General features: G+C 48.8%; 1 protein-coding gene across 13 annotated transcripts in view; it reads left to right on the top strand.

Moving 5' to 3' along the window:
* LCLAT1 (lysocardiolipin acyltransferase 1) overlaps positions 1–4,590 on the top strand; it is a 206,142-nt gene extending 201,552 nt beyond the window's left edge. For all 13 annotated transcript variants that reach the window (XM_070069730.1, XM_051839858.2, XM_008254571.4 and 10 more), the window contains one exon: positions 764–4,590. In XM_070069730.1, the coding sequence (XP_069925831.1) occupies positions 764–1,266 (503 nt within the window). In that variant the 3' untranslated portion in view covers positions 1,267–4,590. The remainder of the gene's footprint in view (positions 1–763) is intronic.
* Positions 4,591–20,874: the final 16,284 nt, after the last annotated feature.

Genomic DNA, 20,874 nt, shown 5'->3' with positions numbered 1-20,874 from the left:
AGAGAAAGGCTGGCTGGGGTGTATGAATAAACTCTTTATAAATAATACTTATAAAGCAGTTATAAATAACCGTTTCACGACTACATGTAAGAGTGATGTGGAATGGCTGAGTGGAAAGACAGAGGTGACTCCATGGGGAAAGACCAGTCCGAGGTATGAGGTGAGTAACCGTGAGCGAGCAGGCAGGGCTTGGGCAGAGGTGGAGGCAGAAGCACTGACTACAGAGCAGTGTGGTGGGTAAATGAAAGAGCCTCCTTCTGAATCAGGCTTGTTGGCGTCTGTGGCCAGAGGTCAGGACACCTTAGTTTCTCCATTGAGAAGGAAAACGGGAGGAGGTGGATGGAGTTAAACAGCAAATAACACAAGGATTCTGGCTATGGTTGGCAGGCAAAAATGAATGGGCTGTGAGGTCTGCAGATGGAAGAGGTGCTACAACATGAAACCAGCTGTGTCATCAAGCAAAAGCCTGGTCCATTATGACTTAGCACGTGTATCCCTGTGGTTCCAGAGTGGCAAATCACTGTTTCTGGGAATGGGGATAATTTTCTTCTAAATGTCTTTGTGGTAATTAGCAAGCAGAAAAAAAGGAAAACAACACTTCAAATGGCTGGTGGGGCCCAGGAACACCAGTCCCCAGCTCCTTGTCCATGGAGTGTGCTCTGTGCCGGCTGCTCAGTGGTTTGGTTCTGCCCTGCAGTGGGAGTCTGCACTATTGTCCAGACTGATCAGTGCTCATTCCCTGTTTTCATCTTTTCAAACCCAGGTAGGAACCTCGATGCTGTCCATGACATCACCGTGGCATATCCCCACAACATCCCCCAAACAGAGAAGCACCTGCTGCACGGGAACTTTCCCAAGGAAATCCACTTTCACGTCCACCGACATCCGATAGACACCCTCCCCACGTCCAAGGAAGACCTTCAGCTCTGGTGCCACAAGCGGTGGGAGGAGAAAGAAGAGAGGCTGCGGTCCTTCTATCAGGGGGAGAAGAATTTTTACTTTACTGGACAGAGTCTGGTTCCCCCTTGCAAGTCTGAGCTCAGGGTCCTTGTGGTCAAGCTGCTGTCTATACTGTATTGGACCCTGTTCAGCCCTGCCATGTGCCTCCTCATATACCTGTACAGTCTTGTCCGGTGGTATTTTATAATCACCATTGTGATCTTCGTTCTGCAAGAGAGAATATTTGGTGGACTGGAGATCATCGAACTTGCATGTTACCGTTTTTTACACAAACAGCCACATTTAAACTCAAAGAAAAATGAGTAGGATTGTAAGGCTCACAGGGCAAGAGCCAGGGGATACTTTGGAAATGTTCTAAGCCTTTGTAAACCGAAATGCATTTTTGCATGACTGTGTCAGATATTTCTTACTACCATCTGATTTGTTAAAGATATTTTGCACTTAATTTTGTGGGGAAAATATTGCTACACACAATTTTTTTTTTTTTTTTTTTTAGATCTTGAATGTAATTTCGATACTACGTATGTAGCAGGGAGTGACTACTATGAAATAACTCCAGCCAGAATATTATTAAACAGTCATCAGGCTCTTGACAGACAAGGTACACATTAGTTTTTCTTAAAGGCCCAAACCTATTTCCTAACTGACTCCCCAGACCACAGGTAGATCTGAAATGCGTGAGCCCTGGCTCAGAGCACACATCTCCTGGAGGCCAGCACTGTTCTTCCCAGCGCCCAGCCCCCTCCCTTGACATCGTCCTCGTTCCTTTCTAGCCAGTAGGACCCAGCCCATCCTTTCCTAAGATCAGAGGCAGAACCGTCTTCCCCCTAAACACATCAGATGCTTTGAGAGGAAGCCCTGCGTTATTCTTAATACCTTGTGCTGATGGAGCCATCACAAGACCACCTGTGCCCTTCTCTCCTATGGAAACTCAGACCTGGACATGTCTCAGGGAGCAACCACAGGCTCTCCACTTTGAAACTTTAGCTTGAACTTTAAAAGATAGGAACTGATACAGGTTAGGTTCTTCACTTACACTCAATCTTGCATGCTTAGCGGTTTCCTTACAGCGTGTTGGCAGGTGTTACAAATGGTATTCATGAAGTCAAACTTTTTTAAAGAAACACTTGGAACATGCTGTTACTGCAGTAAGAAACTATCTTTTTGAGATTTCTTTAAAACCTACCAAAAAAGGAAGATTATTGTGTCTTCCATGTGTGCATGGGTATCTAACTTCTGCAGAGACAACAACAGCAAATCGCTTGTAAAAAGGGCAGCAAATTGCTTGCAGAAATAATATATCCTAAATGATTCAGCCTTTGTAGCCGTGACAGATTCTAAAACCAAAGTGATAACCCCACAACGCATCCTGTTTAATGATACAAGGGATCTCTCTTTCCAGCGTTAGGCTTCTTTCAGTCGCACTATTTAAAGCCACTTTGGACGAGTTGTTCCCCCTCAGTATTCCTGTCATTTGGAGTCAGTGGGAAGCCCAGCGGCTCAGTAGCCAGTCTCCTCCTCAGCCAACAGCAGCCTGTGGTCGGGTTTCTACTCCAGCAGAGCGCACACCCTCGTCCCATAAAAGGGATGGTGGTCAGGGCTGCCAAACCCAAGAGGCAATGAAAGCCTTCAGCTGTTAGAAACCTGTCAGCTTCACTCCCGCGTTAAGCCAGCCTCCAGAGCTACTTGTTGTTGAATGTACCCTGGGCATGCATCACACTTCGTTTTTTGCTTGTCAGTGACTTTTACCCAGCCAGTGAGTCCTGCCTTGCCACAGAAGGTCAACACTGGTGAGCTGAACTCCGTGAGCAGAGTCTGAGAAAGCACGGCTGGGGCCGGAAACTGCGACACATCGTTTTTGTTGCAAAGTGTTAGCTAGTGCTTCTACCAGGACGCACCGACCCACATTTACTTGGTCTCTCCAAGCTGTTTTTAATCCTGCTGGGAGCTTACTAATTAGTATGCAGCTCTGTTCCCAGGCCACCCTTTTCACTTAATGGTGTTTCAGGTTTAAAAAAAAAAAAAAAAAAAAAAAACAACTTTTTTTCCCTTCCCTTCATAAGAGAGCTACTTTAAGTGTCCGTCAGCCTTCCCTGGGTTATATTTAAACACAGAAATAGCTGAGCCATCAGGATAGCGTCTGTCCCAAGAGGAGGGCACAGCCAGCCTTCTCCCAGTGTGCCTGTGACGCAGCCCCGCCCCTGCACGCTCATGAGGCTTCTTGCTCAAGGTGTGGCCCGCCCAGCGGCAGTCCGCTGTGCCTGAGGAAGCGCCAAAGGGAACATCATTGTGATCATCTAACACGGGTCTCAGATAAAAGCAGACTGTATTTCACCTGCCCAGATTCACCCTCATAAAGCACCCGAGCTGGAGGATAGAGACCTTTTGTACTCACTCTAAGAATTTGAAATGGCAACTCCAAAAAGAAGCGTCCCTCCTTTTTGTGGGTTTTGTTTTTATTGGCAATTATTTCGCTCTTTGCGTCTTAAAAATTTAACTGTACAGATAATGATTGACCTAGAACCCTGAAATTGATCCTCACGTGTCGGGTGTGAATTCCCTTAGCTTCAAGAGTTGGGACTGGCCTCAGGAATTACGGTGTCCACACCTTGCCCCCTGTGACTGTGGACTGAGCAAGCTCTGCTACGTCTTAATGCAGCCAGACATGACTCCGACTCCATGCCTGTTCAGGCCCTCAGAGGCAGACTCTGGACTTTGTGCACAGTGCTGTCTGTCTCTGAAGTGTCCTCAGTGGAGGGGGTGTGCTTCATTTACAGTGCACATAAAACAAACCCACAGGGAGGGACACTGATGAGGTCACAGGTTCTCAGACCCCGCGTCTTTGTTGGAAACAAGCCCAGATAACTCCAAAATTCAGAGTACATGGTCAAAGGTTTAAAAAAATCAGTGTTAGAACGAGCCCGTGACTTAAGAATCCTAGTAGAATACTTGCTTGCCTGTTAATGCTGCGAAAACACAGATTAGAGGGAAAGAACTTCCACTTGAGTCACTTGGAGATTAGCGGCTCGTGTCAAAAATCAGATGCTGGCAGCCATGACTGAAGGCTGCAGAAAGGGAGGCGTTCCCAAGCCCTGACAGAGACCCTCCTGTGAGGACACTCACTGGGGAGCCTGTGGGTGTTCACTTGTTTACATTTCTTTCTATAAATAATGTGCTCCAGTGCCTTAGTTACAGGTCCCTTTCTTCCCTTGCTCCAAGGGTTCTGCAGCGCGTTTCTTAGGTAAAGCTTCCTTTTTGCTACTCGCTGGGAGGGCAGTGGGCTCCAAACATGGGCCGCCCCGTCAGGGCCAGTGTGAGAGGAGCGCTGGGGGCGGAGCAAGTGGTTGCCCCGGTGTTGCTTTTCATGCTGTAGCAAAGGAATGGTTTTGCCACAGGTGAGTTTCTGATTGGCTATGGCCCTAAAGTTGCCCTGCACCTCCCTCAAACGTTGCTTTCAAAAGAGAATCTTGGTTTTGGTAATTGATTTTTTAAAAAAGATCATTATGTGTAAAACATCAAGTTGTAAAAACGACTCACAGGATGGCCTTAGTTTTTCAGCGTCCACTGGTATGTTTGTGAGTTGTGTTACTGTAACCTCCTACGTCCCAGAATAAAGTGGAGTAAATTAAATACTTCATGTGTGCATTACTTTGTTGTTCTTGCTGGAGTGATGAGAACTAGTTTCTCCCACCTGTCACAGCATTACAATATGTAGTGTTCAGAAAGACCTGGTTCTTTAGGGCCCTTCCTTCCCTGGGTTTATGAAAAAAAAAAAAAAATCCTAGGCTAAAGCAAGTCCTGCCTCTGTAACTGAACAGGGCCAGGGCCAGGGCCACAGTAAATTACAGGCTCAGTCGCAGTCAACAGAACTTGATTTTCCTCCATCTCTCAGTGCAGCCCAGCACAGCGCAGCCCAGCCCAGCCGTTGGGGACCATCTGGTCGTTCCCCAAATGTGGGATCTCTGGGCAGATGGGTCCCTGTGTACCTGCCTCGCCTCACGGTCAGGGAGTATGTGTGTTTGACTAAGAAAGCAAACCTTGATCAAAACCTGACATGTGTACAACCAGACTGACACACAGGAAAACCCGGGGGGGGGGGGGGAGGGACATGTGTCCCCTGGGAAACAGGCGTGCAGCACCGGAAGAGCATGGATCTGGCCCCAGGACAGCCGAGCTCAAGGGCTGGGCCTCGGGCTTGCAGCAGACTGGTGTTAGACCATTTAAGCCGAGGGAGAGGTGAGCAAGGCCTTTCTGGCCACCCACTGTCCTCAGCGTGACTGGTCTCACTGATGGAGCATATGAGGGGTTCCAACCATGTCTGCAAGGCGAGTTTCTGATGAGGGTGCTTCAGATGCCGGCTGGGAAGCCCCCCGGGTGAGTGCACTCGTCATGCCAGTATTCTTACTCTAGATCCTGCCTGTGGTGACTTAACTTGCAGGACCCATGTGGTGGCCCGATGCCCTCAGCACTGCTCTGGGCCCTGGCAGAAAGCGGGAGAAACTGCTTCTCCAGAAACAATCTAATCCAGGTCTCTGTGCTAGCTCCCAGACCATCGCTGCCCACGAATGTGCTGTGGGTTACATCCCTGGGTCACTCCCTGCACCTGCAGCCAGGGCTGGAGCTTGTTCCTCTGACACGCAGACTGCTGGGGATGAGGGGAGAATTTTAAAACAAAAATAAGAGATTGTTTCTGAGAATAGGATGAATGGATACTGGACAGCCGAATGACCACAGATGTCCACTCCAAGTGTTAAACTCCCAGAACCTCCCAGTGGAGGCTGGAGCAAAGGAACATGATGTCCAGAGAGGGCTCCAGGCCCGCCCAGGGACAGAGGCCCTGAAGAGGCTCAGCCGTCTTCTCTGTCGACTCCAGCAGCTGTTTGGGAGCCCAGGGGCTCTCTTGAGCTGGGGACACCCAAGCTCACCAACAGTCGCTGCACCAATTTCTCTCAGCAGCTAATCATCGTGTGTGTTTGCCTTTGGGGAGTAGGAGTAGAAATGCTGCAGCTCTGACTCTCTCTCCCTGTTGGCTGATGCAGGCTCAGGATCGTCACTCTTCCCTCCTCCTCCCTCCTGGACGTTCAAGGTGCCGCCACCATTCAGGGCTTCCCTTTGCGGGGCAGGGCAGCCCTTCCTTGCATTCTGCCCAACACCCGCACTGTCTCAACCTAGGCGTGTCCACTCAGCAACTCCCGCTCCCCAGGCAGTCTCACCATGCTGGAGCCATTGATCTCACCACGCCGATTCCATCACGCACCTCCCTTCCCACAACCCTCAGGGCTTCCTGCTGACTTCCTGTTGGACAGTGTAGATACAGTGCCTCCCAGCCCAACTTGACCAGTCTCAGCATAACTCTTGCCCAGACCTCCTGACCCCTTGCAACTTTGCCTCACGTATGAAAACAGTTTCCTTAACCAATCCAAGTCCAGACAAATCTCGTCTTTTCTCTGAAGCTTTTCCTGATCAATCTAACCTGAAACCCCCTCCTGCTCTTGTAGCTGATATTTCTCTGTAGCTCTCACTCGCCTGCACTGCATACTATCTCGTGTTATAGTCATTTTTCAGTCTTATCACCCCGGCTGGATTATAGCTTCTGGAAAGCCAAGATAAAGGTCTGTCGTCATTTTTCTCATCCCAAACAGTGTTCAGGCCAGCCATTCTTTTTGCACAATAATTTTTTTTTTTTTTTTTTTTTTTTGCCAGGCAGAGTTAGACAGTGAGAGAGAGAGAGACAGAGAAAGATCTTCCTTCCGTTGGTTCACTTCCCCTAATGGCCGCTACAGCCGGCGCTGCACCGATCCGAAGCCAGGAGCCAGGTGCTTCTCCTGGTCTCCCATGCAGGTGCAGGGCCCAAGCACTTGGGCCATCCTCCACTGCCCTCCCAGGCCACAGCAGAGAGATGGACTGGAAGAGGAGCAACCGGGACAGAACCAGCGCCCCAACCGGGACTAGAACCCGGGGTGCTGGTGCCGCAGGCAGAGGATTAGCCAAGTGAGCCACAGCGCTGGCCTTTACACAATAAATTCTTAATGGTGATTCCTTGGAAGTCATGCAGAAAGCATCCTGTTCAGAATGTGGAGTGTAGAAATTTTTAACTAAATAAAAATAAGTGGTGGGGGATTTGGCCTAAGAGTTAAGATGCACTTTGAGATGCCCACATACCCTAGAGAGCCTGAGTCTGCTCCTGGCCCAGCTTACTGCTAATGCACACGGAAGGCAGCGGGTGATGACACAAGAACTAGGAGTCCTGCCACACACGTGGGGGACCCGGACGGAGTTCTGTGCTCCTGGCATCAGCCTGGACCAGTCCTGGTTGATGCAGGCATTTAGGGAGTGAACAAGCAGATGGAAGATCTCTGTCTCTTTGTCTTTTTTGTTAAGACTTGTTTCTATTTATTTGAAAGAGTTACACAGCAAGAGAAGGAGAGGCAGAGATAGAGAGGTCTTCCATCTGTTGGTTCACTCCCCAAGTGGCCACAATGACTGGAGCTGCGCTGATCCACAGCCAGGAGCCAGGAGCTTCTTCCAGGTCTCGCATGTGAGTGCAGGGGCCCAAGCACTGGGGCCATCTTCTACTGCTCTCCCAGGTGCACTAGCAGGGAGCTGGAACTGAAGTGGAGCAGCCAGGACAATAACCGGCACTCACATGGGATGCTGGCACCACAGGCGGCAGGTTTACCCACTGCGCCACAGTGCCGGCCCTGTATGTCTTTCAAAATAAATACAGAGAAACAAGAATAATTTAGACACAAATCCAAATCTGAAAAATTAGATTTTGGGGGGACAAGAATAAAATCATTTTTGATAGATACAATTTATCAAAATATATTGGTACCTGAACTATAAAAGTCGACTCAAGCTGTGTACTCTCAAGAAGCCCTGTCCAACTGATCTCACCATCCTCCAATTATCCCTGTGGAGGAGACTTCACCAATATCCATCATAATTGTCATGATCTCATAGTAACTGTGTCTTACAATCTCTATTCTAGAAATCAATTCCAAAAAAAACACACTGGCATAAAAAATTATGAGACATGCACCAACTCTTCATTGTAGTTCTACTTGTAAGAATAAAATTCTAGATACACGCTAACTATCCCTTGGTGTAACTATGATTGAGCTCATTGCATCTCTCTAGGGGCAGAAGGAACAAATACATCCATGGATCAGGATGCTATCTCCCAAAACACGGTACTAAGTGGAAAAAGCAAGCTGGAGAACACCACACCTTCTTCATCAAAGAAGGTGAGGCCACACAGATCCATACCTGGTCCACAATTTGAACAATAACAAGAATAACTGAAGTAGACTTAAATACAACTATGGTAAAAGCCAAGAGTTAATGACACTCAAAAATAACACAGTGATTCATTTGGATGATACAAAATAACTAAATCATTATTCTGAAAATGGGCACCTAAAGGAAAATAAGTTAACATTTACCCTTCCTTTCTTATGATTTATGTCTCAAGCTAACTAACAATGCATGAAAGAAACTTTCTCCCAATAGAAGTGTTCCAGATCCCCAGAAATAAAGCCACACCTTGACAGTCAGGAATGTCAAGAATACACACCAGGCAAAGGTATTCAACAAATGGCACAGAAAACCACATATCCACATGGGGAAGAAAAAAAAAAAAAAAACAGGAAATTGGACTCCCATCATACACAAAAATTAGCTCAAAAGATTACAAACTTCAAAAAACCCTGAAACTCTAAAAGTACTAGAAGACACAGAAAATTTTCTTGACATTGGTCTTAACAATGATCTCATCAATATAACACCAAAAGCACAGGCAATGAAATAAAAAAATAGACAGTCAACGGAAAGAAAAGGCAATCAATGGAATGAGAATATTTAGAAACCACATATCTGATAATGATATGCAATAACTACTCAATAAGAAAAACCAAATAACGCCAATAGATGAGCAGATACCCCTCCGAAGATGACATTCCAATGGCCAGCCATAGGGAAAGGTGCTCAACACCATCAATCACCCAGGGAAATGCAGTCAAAACTACAAGACGCAACTTCACGCGTGCCAGTTGGCTAGTATGAACAAAAAGATCGGCTAGGGTGTACAGAAACTGCAACCTGTTGGAACCCATTCACATTGTCGGTGGGAATGTAAACTGGCACAGCCACTGTGGCCGCAGTGCAGAAGTTTCTCGAAAAATTAAAACTAGAACTCTCCTATGATCCAGCAATCCCTCCCCTGGATAAACCAGTATATGCACAAGAAATGAAATCCGCATCTCAGAGACACCCGCACCCCCACGTTAACACTGCAGCGTTCAGCATGGCCGTCAAAGCGGGGCAACCCAAACGCTCATCAGCGGACGAATGGATGAACGCGCAGACGCAATGGAACACAGCTCAGCCTTAGAAAAGAAGGAAATCCCGCTACCTGTGCTACATGGACCAACCTGGAGGACACAGGCTAAGTGAAGTCAGTCAGAAGGAGGAGGCAAGGCTTACCTCAGAGCAAGCTTGGGAGCTCCAGGAGTGAGAATGCAGCATGTCTCCCTGATGGCCCGCAAAGGGTGACGCAAAGGATCGCATCACTCAGAGCAAGCAGCTTCCAGGCTGCTTCCGCAGACCCGACGCCGGCTCTCCGATGTTGATGCAGGCAGCGGCTCGGCCGAAGCCCGGTGGTCTCGGTGCGGGGAGCAGCCTCTGCCCTTCTGTCTCCCACCATATTGTGTCTGCCCACTGGGCTCTGTAGGGGCTCAGGGACCTTGCTGGAGTGGGCTGCTCCCCTTCGGCCTGTCCTGGGGCTTCCAGGAGAAGCAGCAGCCCTTCAGCAGGGCCGGGAAATCTCAGCTAAACCGGAGTTAAATACTCCTGGCGCTGGTCCCACCAATGGGATCTCTCCAAAGATCTCCCTCCAAACATTCTCCCTGGAAGTCCTTTGCCAGGAACTCCCAAGCACCCCTGCTTTGGGGGAGCAAGTTAGTGGGAAGCAGGGAACATGGGAGCAGGGCTCCTGGCTGGCATCACGCTCGGCGTCCACCTCTCCGCTGCAAGAGCTCACCAACCAAGTGCATGTGAACCACCTGCAGAGCTTTGTAACCTGCCCGGGCCCCACACCCACGGCGGATTTACCTCTCAGCTGTGCAGCCTAAACCCGCCAAGCCCGTAGCACTCCCCAGCTGATTCTAGTGAGTAGCCAACGAGCCCCCTGTTCTGAGATCTCAGACTTGGGGCATCTCTAGGCCTCTGATTGTTCCTCGTTTATAAAGCGTGTCTTGGGTCTTAGATGTTCTGGAAGCTGAGTGATGTATCACTGGGCTTCTTTCAGGAAATAGCTGTTATCTGCACACTGAATCTGGGACCCAGGCCTCGGAGCGACCGGGGAGGGAGGAAAGATAAGTAAGCCTGTTCTTTGCCCTTATCACACACAGGTGAGATTGTCAGGTATGCACACCCGTCCATGCACATGAGCACACACACACACACACTCCTTCCTTCTCATCGTTGATGAAGCACCACCTTCCAGAAGGTAAAGTCAGCTGGACAGAATGCAGAGGGTGGATAAGAGAGGACATCAGTGTGGGCTCAGGCAAGACTGGGGACTCACGACCACCGGTCCTCTGCCCAGGGCTGTCACAGGCAGTGGCTGGCAGTGCAGCTTCTGCAAAGTGTTGCAAAATGACAAATGACCACAGCTTGTTTCCTGTAACCGTTTACACCCCTCCTCCTGACAACGGGAATCTTCCATGCTATGGGCTGGCCGGAAAAAGGATCCCTCTTCTCCTTCCGCATGATGGAAACCACCACGGGGGAATCGCCATAATGGGCAGCACCTGCCAGGGATGGGTGCGGCTGACTCAGCTCCCCCGGCTGGCCCCTGGGGCGCATGGAGTGGGCTATGGCAGGGGATGGATTGTTCAGAGGGTGTGGGTGCCCAGGGACAAATGTGAGGTTGGGCGTGCAGCCAGATGACAGCCGGCGCGGGGCTTTGAGGAAGCATGAGATCACTCGGGGAAGCAGAGGGGCGCAGCCAAGACCATCTCCCCCCGCCCACCATCTCCTGGGGAGATGACTTCACTCCCGTGGAGGCTGCAGTGCCTGGAAGCATGCCGGAAAGTCACCAAGGATGAGAAGTCCTGCTTCCTTCTAAGAGGTTGCTGGGGAAACCTTGGCTACAACCTGGGCAGCTGCACTGAACCTGCCCCCCAGAAGGGTCCCACATTCCGTTCAATGCTCCACTATCCCCATCTTGAAATTCGTTTTTGAACAAGAACCCTCGTATTTTCCTTTTGCTTCAGGCCCACGACTTACGTGGCCAGTCCTAACCAGAGGATATGGCAGACCTGGTCAAGACTGATGTAGGATCAGCTTCTGGCTGGGCATGGAAATCACCTAGGACCCCTTTTTTGTGGGAACAGCCCACCTGCCCCGCCCACCCCCAAAGGGAGATAGACACCCTCCCCAGGTGACTCTCCTGCAGGTGACTCCTGCAGCGCCGGGCTGGAGGAGTCTGACGAGGAGAAATGGTTCTGCCATGCTTGTGATGCTTGTGGCCGGCAAGAAGTCCTGGCTGGGCTGCGGGACATCTGCTGGCGGGAAGCTCTCTCCATGCAGCCCCGCACCATGGTGCTCACAGCCTGCCCAGGAGGCCTCTGTCCTGTCTCCAGGGGCCACGTGCACCTCTGCACTGGACACACAGCTAGTGCACAAGGAACAGTTCCCTCCCACATCCATCAGAGCGCAAAATCCACCTGCCAGCTCCCTGCTTGACCCCGGAGGTCAAATGCCTCCTGCTTCCCCAGCCCTGACTGCTCTGACTCCCTGAGCTGTCCCTGAGCTCCAGCGCACACTGAGACGACAGGGACGGCACAGCCCTTCTGAGCCTGGCTTCCTCATGGGCTGTTTCAGTTGTCCTGTTATCTCGCAGAAACGCACACGTGCACTGCTCTTGCCTGTCTACTCTGGGAGGTGATTAAGAACCTTCCTTCCCTGCTCGGAGAGAAACAGGCATCGTGCACCCCAGTGGGACCCAGGCCCAGTGAGGGCGGGGGCAGGCACTGTGGTAAGGAGGCGGGTGATGGAAACGTTCCAAGATCCCAGCAGTGCCCAAAGCATTGGAGGGTGGCAGGGGTAGGTCTTCTTTTTTAAGTTGTTATACCCCATTTGGTCAGAATATTCTAGAAAAGCAGGTAAACTTTCTAGAACATTCTTTAAAAAAGTGTTTTTATCCTGAGGCCTCTTTATACCCTTCAAAATGACTGAGGACTGTGGGTTATTTCTGTCAGTACTCACTGTGGCAAATATTTTAAATATTTTAATAATTAACATTTAATAATTTTAATATATACTTAATTTTCATTAATAAATATACTTATCATGGTGTATATTTAAAAGAATAAGCTTATAACATATTAGCATCAGTTATCCATTTTTTCTGAACAATAACTACATTTCCCAAAACAAAACAGCAAATTAGTGAGAAGCGCAGCATAGTTTCACATTTCGTCAGTCTTGTTAATGTCTGGGTTGCTGAAAGACAGCTGAATTCTCACAGTCTGTGGTCTCATTCTGTGGTCACTGTGTTAGATACCACATGCCATGTCACCTTGGGAACACCCCACTCTACGTTTGAGAGAGAATGAATGAGAAAAGTGGCCAATTCCTTAGTGTTCCCCCAGAACCACCCGGTCAGCGGGAAGGGCACAGACGGAATGCAGCTGTGACCTAATGGGTCCCTTTAAAGGTCCTGGGAGCCAACAGGGGGCCCTACTGTCAGAACCGTGACCTGGCACGTCCACTTTCCCTGGCGTGTGATTTGACAGCTAGAGCTATGGACGAGAGAGGAGAGTGGGCGGACACAGGGCCACAGTCCTAGCTCTCCGATCTCAACAATGTAACTCAGAGCAAGTCCCTTCTCTCTCTCAGCCTTGTCTCTCCTCTGTAAATTGATGGCATTGAACTGTGTCCATGGATCTCAACCCAATTTGAGAGCTGACTCTGCTCCAGAACCATCATCAGAATATCGGTGGGTGGGGCCAGTGTCGGCACCTGGAAGCATTCCCCACGTGGCACGTGGCAAAAACCCAGGAGCCAACCCAAAGGCACCCCAAGTGTCAAAGCTGGAACAATTTGAGCAAAAAAAATAAATAATGATAAAAATAGATTATAACCCACAGAACCAAAGAAATATCCATCAATCCATAGTGATATAAATAAATACATGGGGCGAAGGAACTAGTCTTCCTTATGGTATCGTTCCAATTGATACACGTAGAAGAAAAGATGGAAATGGCGACCCCTGGCAAATTGCCCGGGAATAGCTGTTCCAGGCAAGACTCACTGCAGAAGGGCATCCATTCTCACGGTTCAGAGGCTTGTCCCCCACAGCACAGAGCCTGGGTTTGAATCCCTTCTCTGGCTCCTGACTCCTGCTTTCCGCTGTGGCGGACTGTGGGAGGCCGTAGGGATGGCTCAGGTAAATGGGTTCTTGCCACCCGTGTGGGACACCTAAAGAGCATCCCCAGGTTCCAGCTTGGGCCCTGGCTCAGCTCCTGCCAATGCGCACATTTGAGTAAACGTGCGTAAACTAGCAAACAGGAGCATTCTCTACTTCTCTCCCCCTGCCTCTCAAATCATCACAGTCATTACTGCAGCATCGTAAATTCAGTGAGTCAATACGTTCATGATGAGAAACAGGATGTGCGCACAGCCTCAGAGCACCTTCCCGTGAGGTCTTCATCAATTACAAGGGGAAAATGGTGACTTTTTGGTGATGAATGCTGTGAAACACCACCTTAGTCAAGGGACAAGGTCAGTGTCACCACGCTAAGACACCATGATGTCCTGCACTCACCACCCCCCCCCGAAAGGTACAACCTCATCCTTGCCAAAAATTTTTAACCTTAATTTAATCATGAAAAACTTTAGAGAATCCCAAATTCAGAGGCATCTTGTAAAGCAACTCACCAATACACTTTAAGAGTCAAGGTTAGCAAAAACAAAAGGAGAACAAGGGGGCGGGGTGTTTAAAATGCTGCTTGGGACAGTCACATCCCTTATCAGAGTACCTGAGTTCAAGTCCCAGCTCTGCTTCTGGTTCTAGCTTCCTGCTACTGCACACCCTGGGAGGCAGCAGGTGCTCAAGCACTTGGGTCCCTGCCACCAACAGGGGAGACTCAGGTGGCGTTTTAGGCACCTGGCTTTGGTTGTTGGCTGGCCAAGTTCTAGCTGTTGCGGGCATTAGATATAGCAAACCAACAGAAAGGATATCGCTGTCTCGGTCTCTCCTTGTATATCTGACTTTCAAATACACTTTCAGAAATAAGTAAATAAAGTTGAGAGAGAGAAAACGAGCGAGAAGGGGAGACCAAGGCCTTGAAGATAGAGGAGAGGAAGGACACATCATCACTAAATGCAAAGTGGGATTCTGGCAAAATCTGCATCTGCTCTTGAAGTTAGTTCTATTCCTGCATTGGTCATAGCTTCTGGATTTGATGAGTGGCGTTGCTCTGTGTGATAGAAACCTGGGTTGCTAAGGGTGGGGCATGCTCCTGCCTGAGAGTCTCTGCCCCCTACCTCCTTCTGCCAGGAGCGTTCCTTCCTCAGATGCCCACATGCTTTCTCACCCATTCCCTCCCCAACTTCACGCAAATGTGCTACAGTCTGAATGTCTTCAGTTTTTCCGTGGCAGGGACCACGTCACTCAGCCGGGCCACGTGCCCTCCACTGACTTCGGAAACCTCCCCACAATCCTCTTATTGAGACGAGACGGGAAATACCAAGGGGAGGGGAGGCCGGCCAGTGCGTCATCCTTCATGGCTGAATGAAAAGAAGGTCAGGGGACAGGAGCCGTGAACGGGGCCTGCAGACCTCCGGAGGACGGTGTTGTGAGGCTGCACAAAGGGCGGCTTCTACCCGGGGCAGGGTCACATCAGGCCTGGGCAGTGCCACAAGTCAACAGCATTCTCTCACAGCTCACCACTGGGGCCAAACGTTCCCAGCTCCACAGGGTCAGGGAGCAGGGCACAAGACCCACGGTGCACCCACAGCTGTCCCGGGCAGAAGGCGTGCCTATTGTGCAGACAGGAGGGGACCAGACCCTGGCAAGGAATTTTACAGAAAACCAACGAAAACCCATTACCCTTTTCCATCCAGTCTTGAATTTGAATCTCGAGGCATTCCATCCTGGAGGGAAGCTGGGCCACGTACATGAGCTCCGTCTCCCAGGTGTGGAACCGACGACTGGCTTCCGAATCACAACCACATTCCAGGAGCTCTTGCTCTACCCCAGTGCTGGGCACTTCATGTGAATTGCCTTTTCGAATGCTCATTATAACTCCATGAGGCAGCTTGGGCTTTCTATTGCAATGCAGCAGCAAAAGCTCTAATCACTTAAAATAACAAGAACCATCCGTTATCCGGTGATCCTGTGGGCTGCCAGGGCACCCCTTCTGCTTCACGTGCTGCTCACGGGCCCCTGGGATCGCTGGAAGGCCTGCCACGGCCTCTGTCACGTGGCTGGCAGGTGGTGCTGGCTGCTGGCTGGGAGCTCCGTGGGGCTCTCGGCTCCTCCAACGTCTGCCTGGGCTTCCTCACAGGGTGCCGATTAAGATTCTAGGATGAAATATTCCAGGGATCGAGCTCCAGCAGGCGGATGCTCACCAAACCTCCAATGGCATCATGTTCAGCAAAGCTCGTCTCAGATGCACACCCAGTGAGTGAGGAAGGGGATTCCCAAGGGCGGTGACAGGGTGCACTGGGGGCCACCCACAGAGAGTCTACCACAGATAGACACTGGTGCCACCTCCGCTCTACAGGGAGAGAGCTGAAGTGCAGAGGGGTGAAGGGACGTGACCCATGTCCCAGAGTTACTGCTGGGCACAGTGAGCTGAGATTGGCAGATTTGGCTCCAGGGCCCCTGCTCTCAGCCCTGTCTGTTTGGGGGAGTTGCTTGTAATGGTAAGGCTACCTGCAGAGCCCCATCATGTTGCTGTGCCCCCGTCCTCAGCCACCCATCCCAGCATTCTGCTTCTCCTGCTGCCATCTCCCATCTTCCCCGCCATGGCTGCCTGCCTGTGTCCCCCTTGCTCCCTGGAATGCTGAGGTCACCCACCTTGGTGCAAGATGTTCTCAGAAGTCCCGGGGAGCAGCAGAGGTTCAGGCCCCTGCAGCTGGCAGCTGTGGAGCAAATGGACGCTCATAGCCTGGACTCTACCCTACACGGGGTTGCAGCCAGTCGGGGGTCCAGATCCTGTTACAAGGGACCCAGAGGAATGCTGAGGCTACTGACCCCTCTGTGGTTGCTGTGAATCCTCGTGTGTCCCTGGATTTTGTGGCCCATGCCCTGTGCAGCTCTGCCCAGAGTCAGGGCCAGCACTGACTCTGCCTCTACTTAACTCTATGGAGGTCTGGCCTGGGTCACTTCCCGTCTGCAGGCCTCCAATGCTCATGGCATCACGATGAGATTAGGCTGGGCGAGCCCTTTTATGAGCCTCTTCCAGGTGCTAGAAGAAGTGCACAGGAGACTGGTCAAAGTCAGTAGGAGAATTGTGGAGAATCAAGTAGCTCCAAAATGAGGTCATGTTGCTTAACAGGAGGCCAAAGGAGGCAATCGAGGGGGAAGGCTCAGGGCTGCATGCTCACTCTCTCAGTCCACCAGCACTTGCTGAGTCTACGCTGAGCTGGAGTGTGAATGGTGCTGATGAGGAGATCAGTGGTTCGGAGGCAAAGCGAGCTCCAGCATGGTAGGAGGGGAGGGAGGCAGGGCCAGTTCATGCACAGCCTTGCAGGGTACTGCAGAAATGTATATTGCACACAGTGTGTGTATTCGAGAGATGCCATGGGTGTAACATGATCTGGTTTGTTTTCAATCAAGAGATTAGAGCCAGCATAGTGTCACAGCAGCTTAATCCGCCACCTGCAATATTGGCATCCCATATGGGTGCTGGTTCAAGTCCCAGCTGTTCCACTTCTGATCCAGCTCCCTGCTAATGTGCCTGGGAAAGCAGTGGAGGATGGCCCACGTGCTTGGGCCCCTGCACCCACAGAGGAGGCCTGGATGAAGCTCCTGGCTCTGGCTTCGGCCTGCTGTGAACTAGCAGATCAAAGTGCTGTGCTTGCTCTCTCTCCCTCTCTCTCTGAAACTCTTCCTTTCAAATAAATAAAAATAAATATCTTTAAATCAAGAGTGTGGCCCAGTGTTGCATGGGCTGTATTGGTGAAGCATGGAACTGGAGAGGTAAGCTTACCCCAAGTTCAGGAACGACCCTGGGCTAAGGCAAGTATTTGCCATATGCAAAGGAGCACCTCTCACTCCCTGAGCCTCTGCCAAATGGCTACAGGTCTGTGGCTGGTGGCTGCACCCTCCCCCAGCTTCCTTTCCTACCTCCCTCCTTGGTAGAAAGTGAAGCACCTGCCCCTTCCATTACAGGTCAGCCGCCAGCGCTCAGTGATCAGCCCTGCACGCCTCCTCCTCAGCTCTGCTTCTTTGCCTCCCTGTGCACTGTTGACCATTGCCTGACACAACCTGACTTTCAGGGAGCAACGGCTCTGTCCTGCCTGGCAAGTCAAGCTCAAGCCAAGTTCATGTCTTCACCAGAGACTCAAAGTGATGATGATCCATGGGTAGACCTCAAATTTCCCGAGGGCAGATGGATGTCATGGAGAGAGCCCAGGCCCTGGGCCCAATCCAATGTGGATTCAGCCCCAGCATCATTGTGGGTCTATTGCCTGGCACTGGGCAGAGCTCAAGGCTGCTGGGCCTTCTTGAGCCTCCTCATGGAAAATGGGGACGATGATACCTAGTTCAGGACCATCATAGGGATGATTCCGTAACAGACAGGAAGTGCACGATACAGCACAGAAGTCGAGTTTTAGCCAGAGAAACTAGGCAAGGGGAAGAGATAAATAAATATAAGTATTAAAGGAGGAAATCAAATTATCCCTGTTTGTATAATTCTACATCTAGAAAAACCTACAGGCCCCACCAAATGACTACTAGAAATGATCAATGAATTTAGGAAAGTTTCAGAATACAAAATCAACATCCACAAACCAGTAGCATTTTTATATTCAATAGTGAACTCATTGAGAAAGAAATTACAAGAGCAACCCAATGCATCCTAGTCAGAAAAAAAAAGGAAAAGCAAAGAAATTCTCTGGCATAAATTTAACCGAGGATGTTAGAGATTTCAACAATGAAAAATGCAAAACAATAATGAAAGAAATCAAAGAAGACACAAAAATTGGAAAGACCTCCTATGTTCATGGATTGGGAGAATTAATATTATGAAAAGCCACTTCCAAATTGAATGCAAGCCCCATCAAAATACTAATGGTATTCTTCATGGAAGTAGAAAAATAAATACTCCTAAAATTCAATGAAAGCACAGAAGACACAAATTGGCCAAGGTCATCAAACAGAATGAAGCTGGAGGCACCTCGATACTTGACTTCAAGACATATGGCAGAACTACTGTAACCAAAACAGAATGAAACTGGCATGAAAACAGACACATAGACCAACAGGACCGAACAGACAGCCCCAAAGTGAGTCCATTCATCTACAAGCAACTTATTTTCAACAAAAGAACAAAAAACATACCCTGGACAAAGGACAAGACATACTCTGGGAAAGGACAGCCTCTTTAATAAAAGGTGCTGGAAAACTGGAGAACCAGATCCAGAAGACTGAAATTTCACCACCACCACGTCTCACCTTGTACAAAAATCCATTCATGGGTCAAACATCTAAATGTAAGACTTGAAACTATGAAAGTACAAGAATAAAACATAGGGAAATGCTTTAAAACATTGGCATAGGCAAAACTTTTTGGGTAAGACCCCAAAGGCACAGGCAAAAAAATGTAAAACTAGACAAATGGAATTATATCAAACTAACATAATTTTGCACAGAAAATAATCAACAGAGTGAAGATACAACCAACTGAATGGGAGGAAATATTTGCAAACTATTCATCTGACAGTATTAGTATCTAAAATATATGAGAAACTAAGAAAACCCAGCAACAAAACACCGTGTTAGGAAACAGGTAAACGATATACATAGGCATTTATCACAAAAGAAATACAAATGACCAAGAAATAAATGAGAAATGCTCAATATCGTTAGCCATGAGGAATGTGCAAATCAAACCACAAATAGATATCATCTTGTTCCAGTTAGAATGGCTATTATCAAAAAGACAAAAAATAATAAAATCTGGCAAGGACGTAGAAAAAAGAAAACCATTATATGCTATGAAAGGAATGCAAATTAAAACAGCCATTATGGAGGTTCCTCAAAAGACTAAAATTATACCTACTCTATGACCCAGCTATCCCATTTCTAGGTATAGGAAATGAAATCAGAATATCAAGGAGATACCTACACTGCCATAGTCACTCTAGCACTATTCACAGTAGCTAAGATAGGAAATCTACTTGGTGTTCATCAATGGATGAATGGATAAGAGGAATCTCTCTCTCTCTCTCTCTCTCTCTCTCTCTCACACACACACACACACACACTGGAACATTATTCAATCATAAAAGAATGAAATGGCATTTGCAGTGAAATGGGTAGAACTGGAGATCTCCATGTTAAGAGAAATAAGTCAGACATGGAAGTACAAATATTGTATGTTCTCTATTGTATGTGGAGGTTTTAAAATGTCAACCTGAACTTAAATGGTGACTACTGGAGTCTAGGAAGAGGAGAGTAGGGACAATGGGCATCAAAACACCGTCAGCCTGGAGTAACAAGTTCTAGTGCCCCACAACACAGGGAGGTAATGATAGTTCACAACAACGTATTACACACTGTGAAGAACTGTAAGAATGGAGCTAGTCGAATCCAAACATAAAAAAGATAATGAAATGGGAATTGCTAATTACCTGATTTGATCAATTTACATTGTATGCATGTGCTGAAATATTGAGCTATTCCCATAAAAATGTACAAAGTATCACATGTTAATCAAAAAGCAAACACACAAACAGACACATGATACATACATATGAAAAAAGATTTATGCTTTTGGTAACTAGCATAAGCTGTGCCTTTACCATCTTACATTTCAGATTTGCTTCTACAACTAAAACTTGGGATTCCTACAACTGAAATTGTACATGCACATGACATGGTCTAACTGACCATGAGGTGGAATAACTCCCTTCCAGAGCGGTCTGAAGTCAATTTTCCAAACCAGCTCTGTTTCACGTATGATTTGGTCCCCAAATTCATGCAGGAGTTTAAACTTAAATTTGTAAGTTAATGGCATTAAGAGGGGGCAAACTTAAGCCAATGATGGTGTTGGGTGGTGGAACCGAATGGATTCTTCCCCTGGATGAGTCCCTCGTCAGACCACAGGCCTGCACCATGCCTTTTGGACTTTGAACCTCCAAAACGGTGAGCTAACCAAAGCTCTCCCTCAAACATGTGTTGTCTCAGGAACTTCCCAAGAGGAGGGAAAAGCTGACCTCCCCAGCCCCCTCTGTCCCCACATTCACAGATCCCTGTGGAGGGATGGCACAAGGAGCTCCCGTGTCACCTGCCACGTCATGGCACAGGTGGGACGAGGGAAACTGAAGCAGATAAAGGATTTACCTAGGTCTGCACAGTGAGGTGTGGCAGGGCTGGGATTGGCACTTGGGTTTTCTGTTCTTGGATAGCCCCATCTCTTGAATGGCCTTGGAAGAGTGAATGGAAGCATATGAAGTGGGACCGGACTCCCAAGCCCATTCTTTCTCTGATTCCCAGCGCTGGGTTGACCAGATGATGCCTAAAGGGTATTTTGTAGAATTATTCTGGTCCCAAACTTCTCATAAGAGATCTACAGAGATCCAGCTTGGCTCTCACACTCTGGCTCCTGACTTCCTCTGTCCAGTCAGCATGTATGGGTTCCTTCTATAGTATTAAAATAGTATACACTGAGA

This window comes from Oryctolagus cuniculus, chromosome 2 (genome assembly GCF_964237555.1).
Source record: "Oryctolagus cuniculus chromosome 2, mOryCun1.1, whole genome shotgun sequence".
Lineage (NCBI taxonomy): Eukaryota > Metazoa > Chordata > Mammalia > Lagomorpha > Leporidae > Oryctolagus > Oryctolagus cuniculus.
This window is presented reverse-complemented; position numbering and strand designations above follow the sequence as displayed.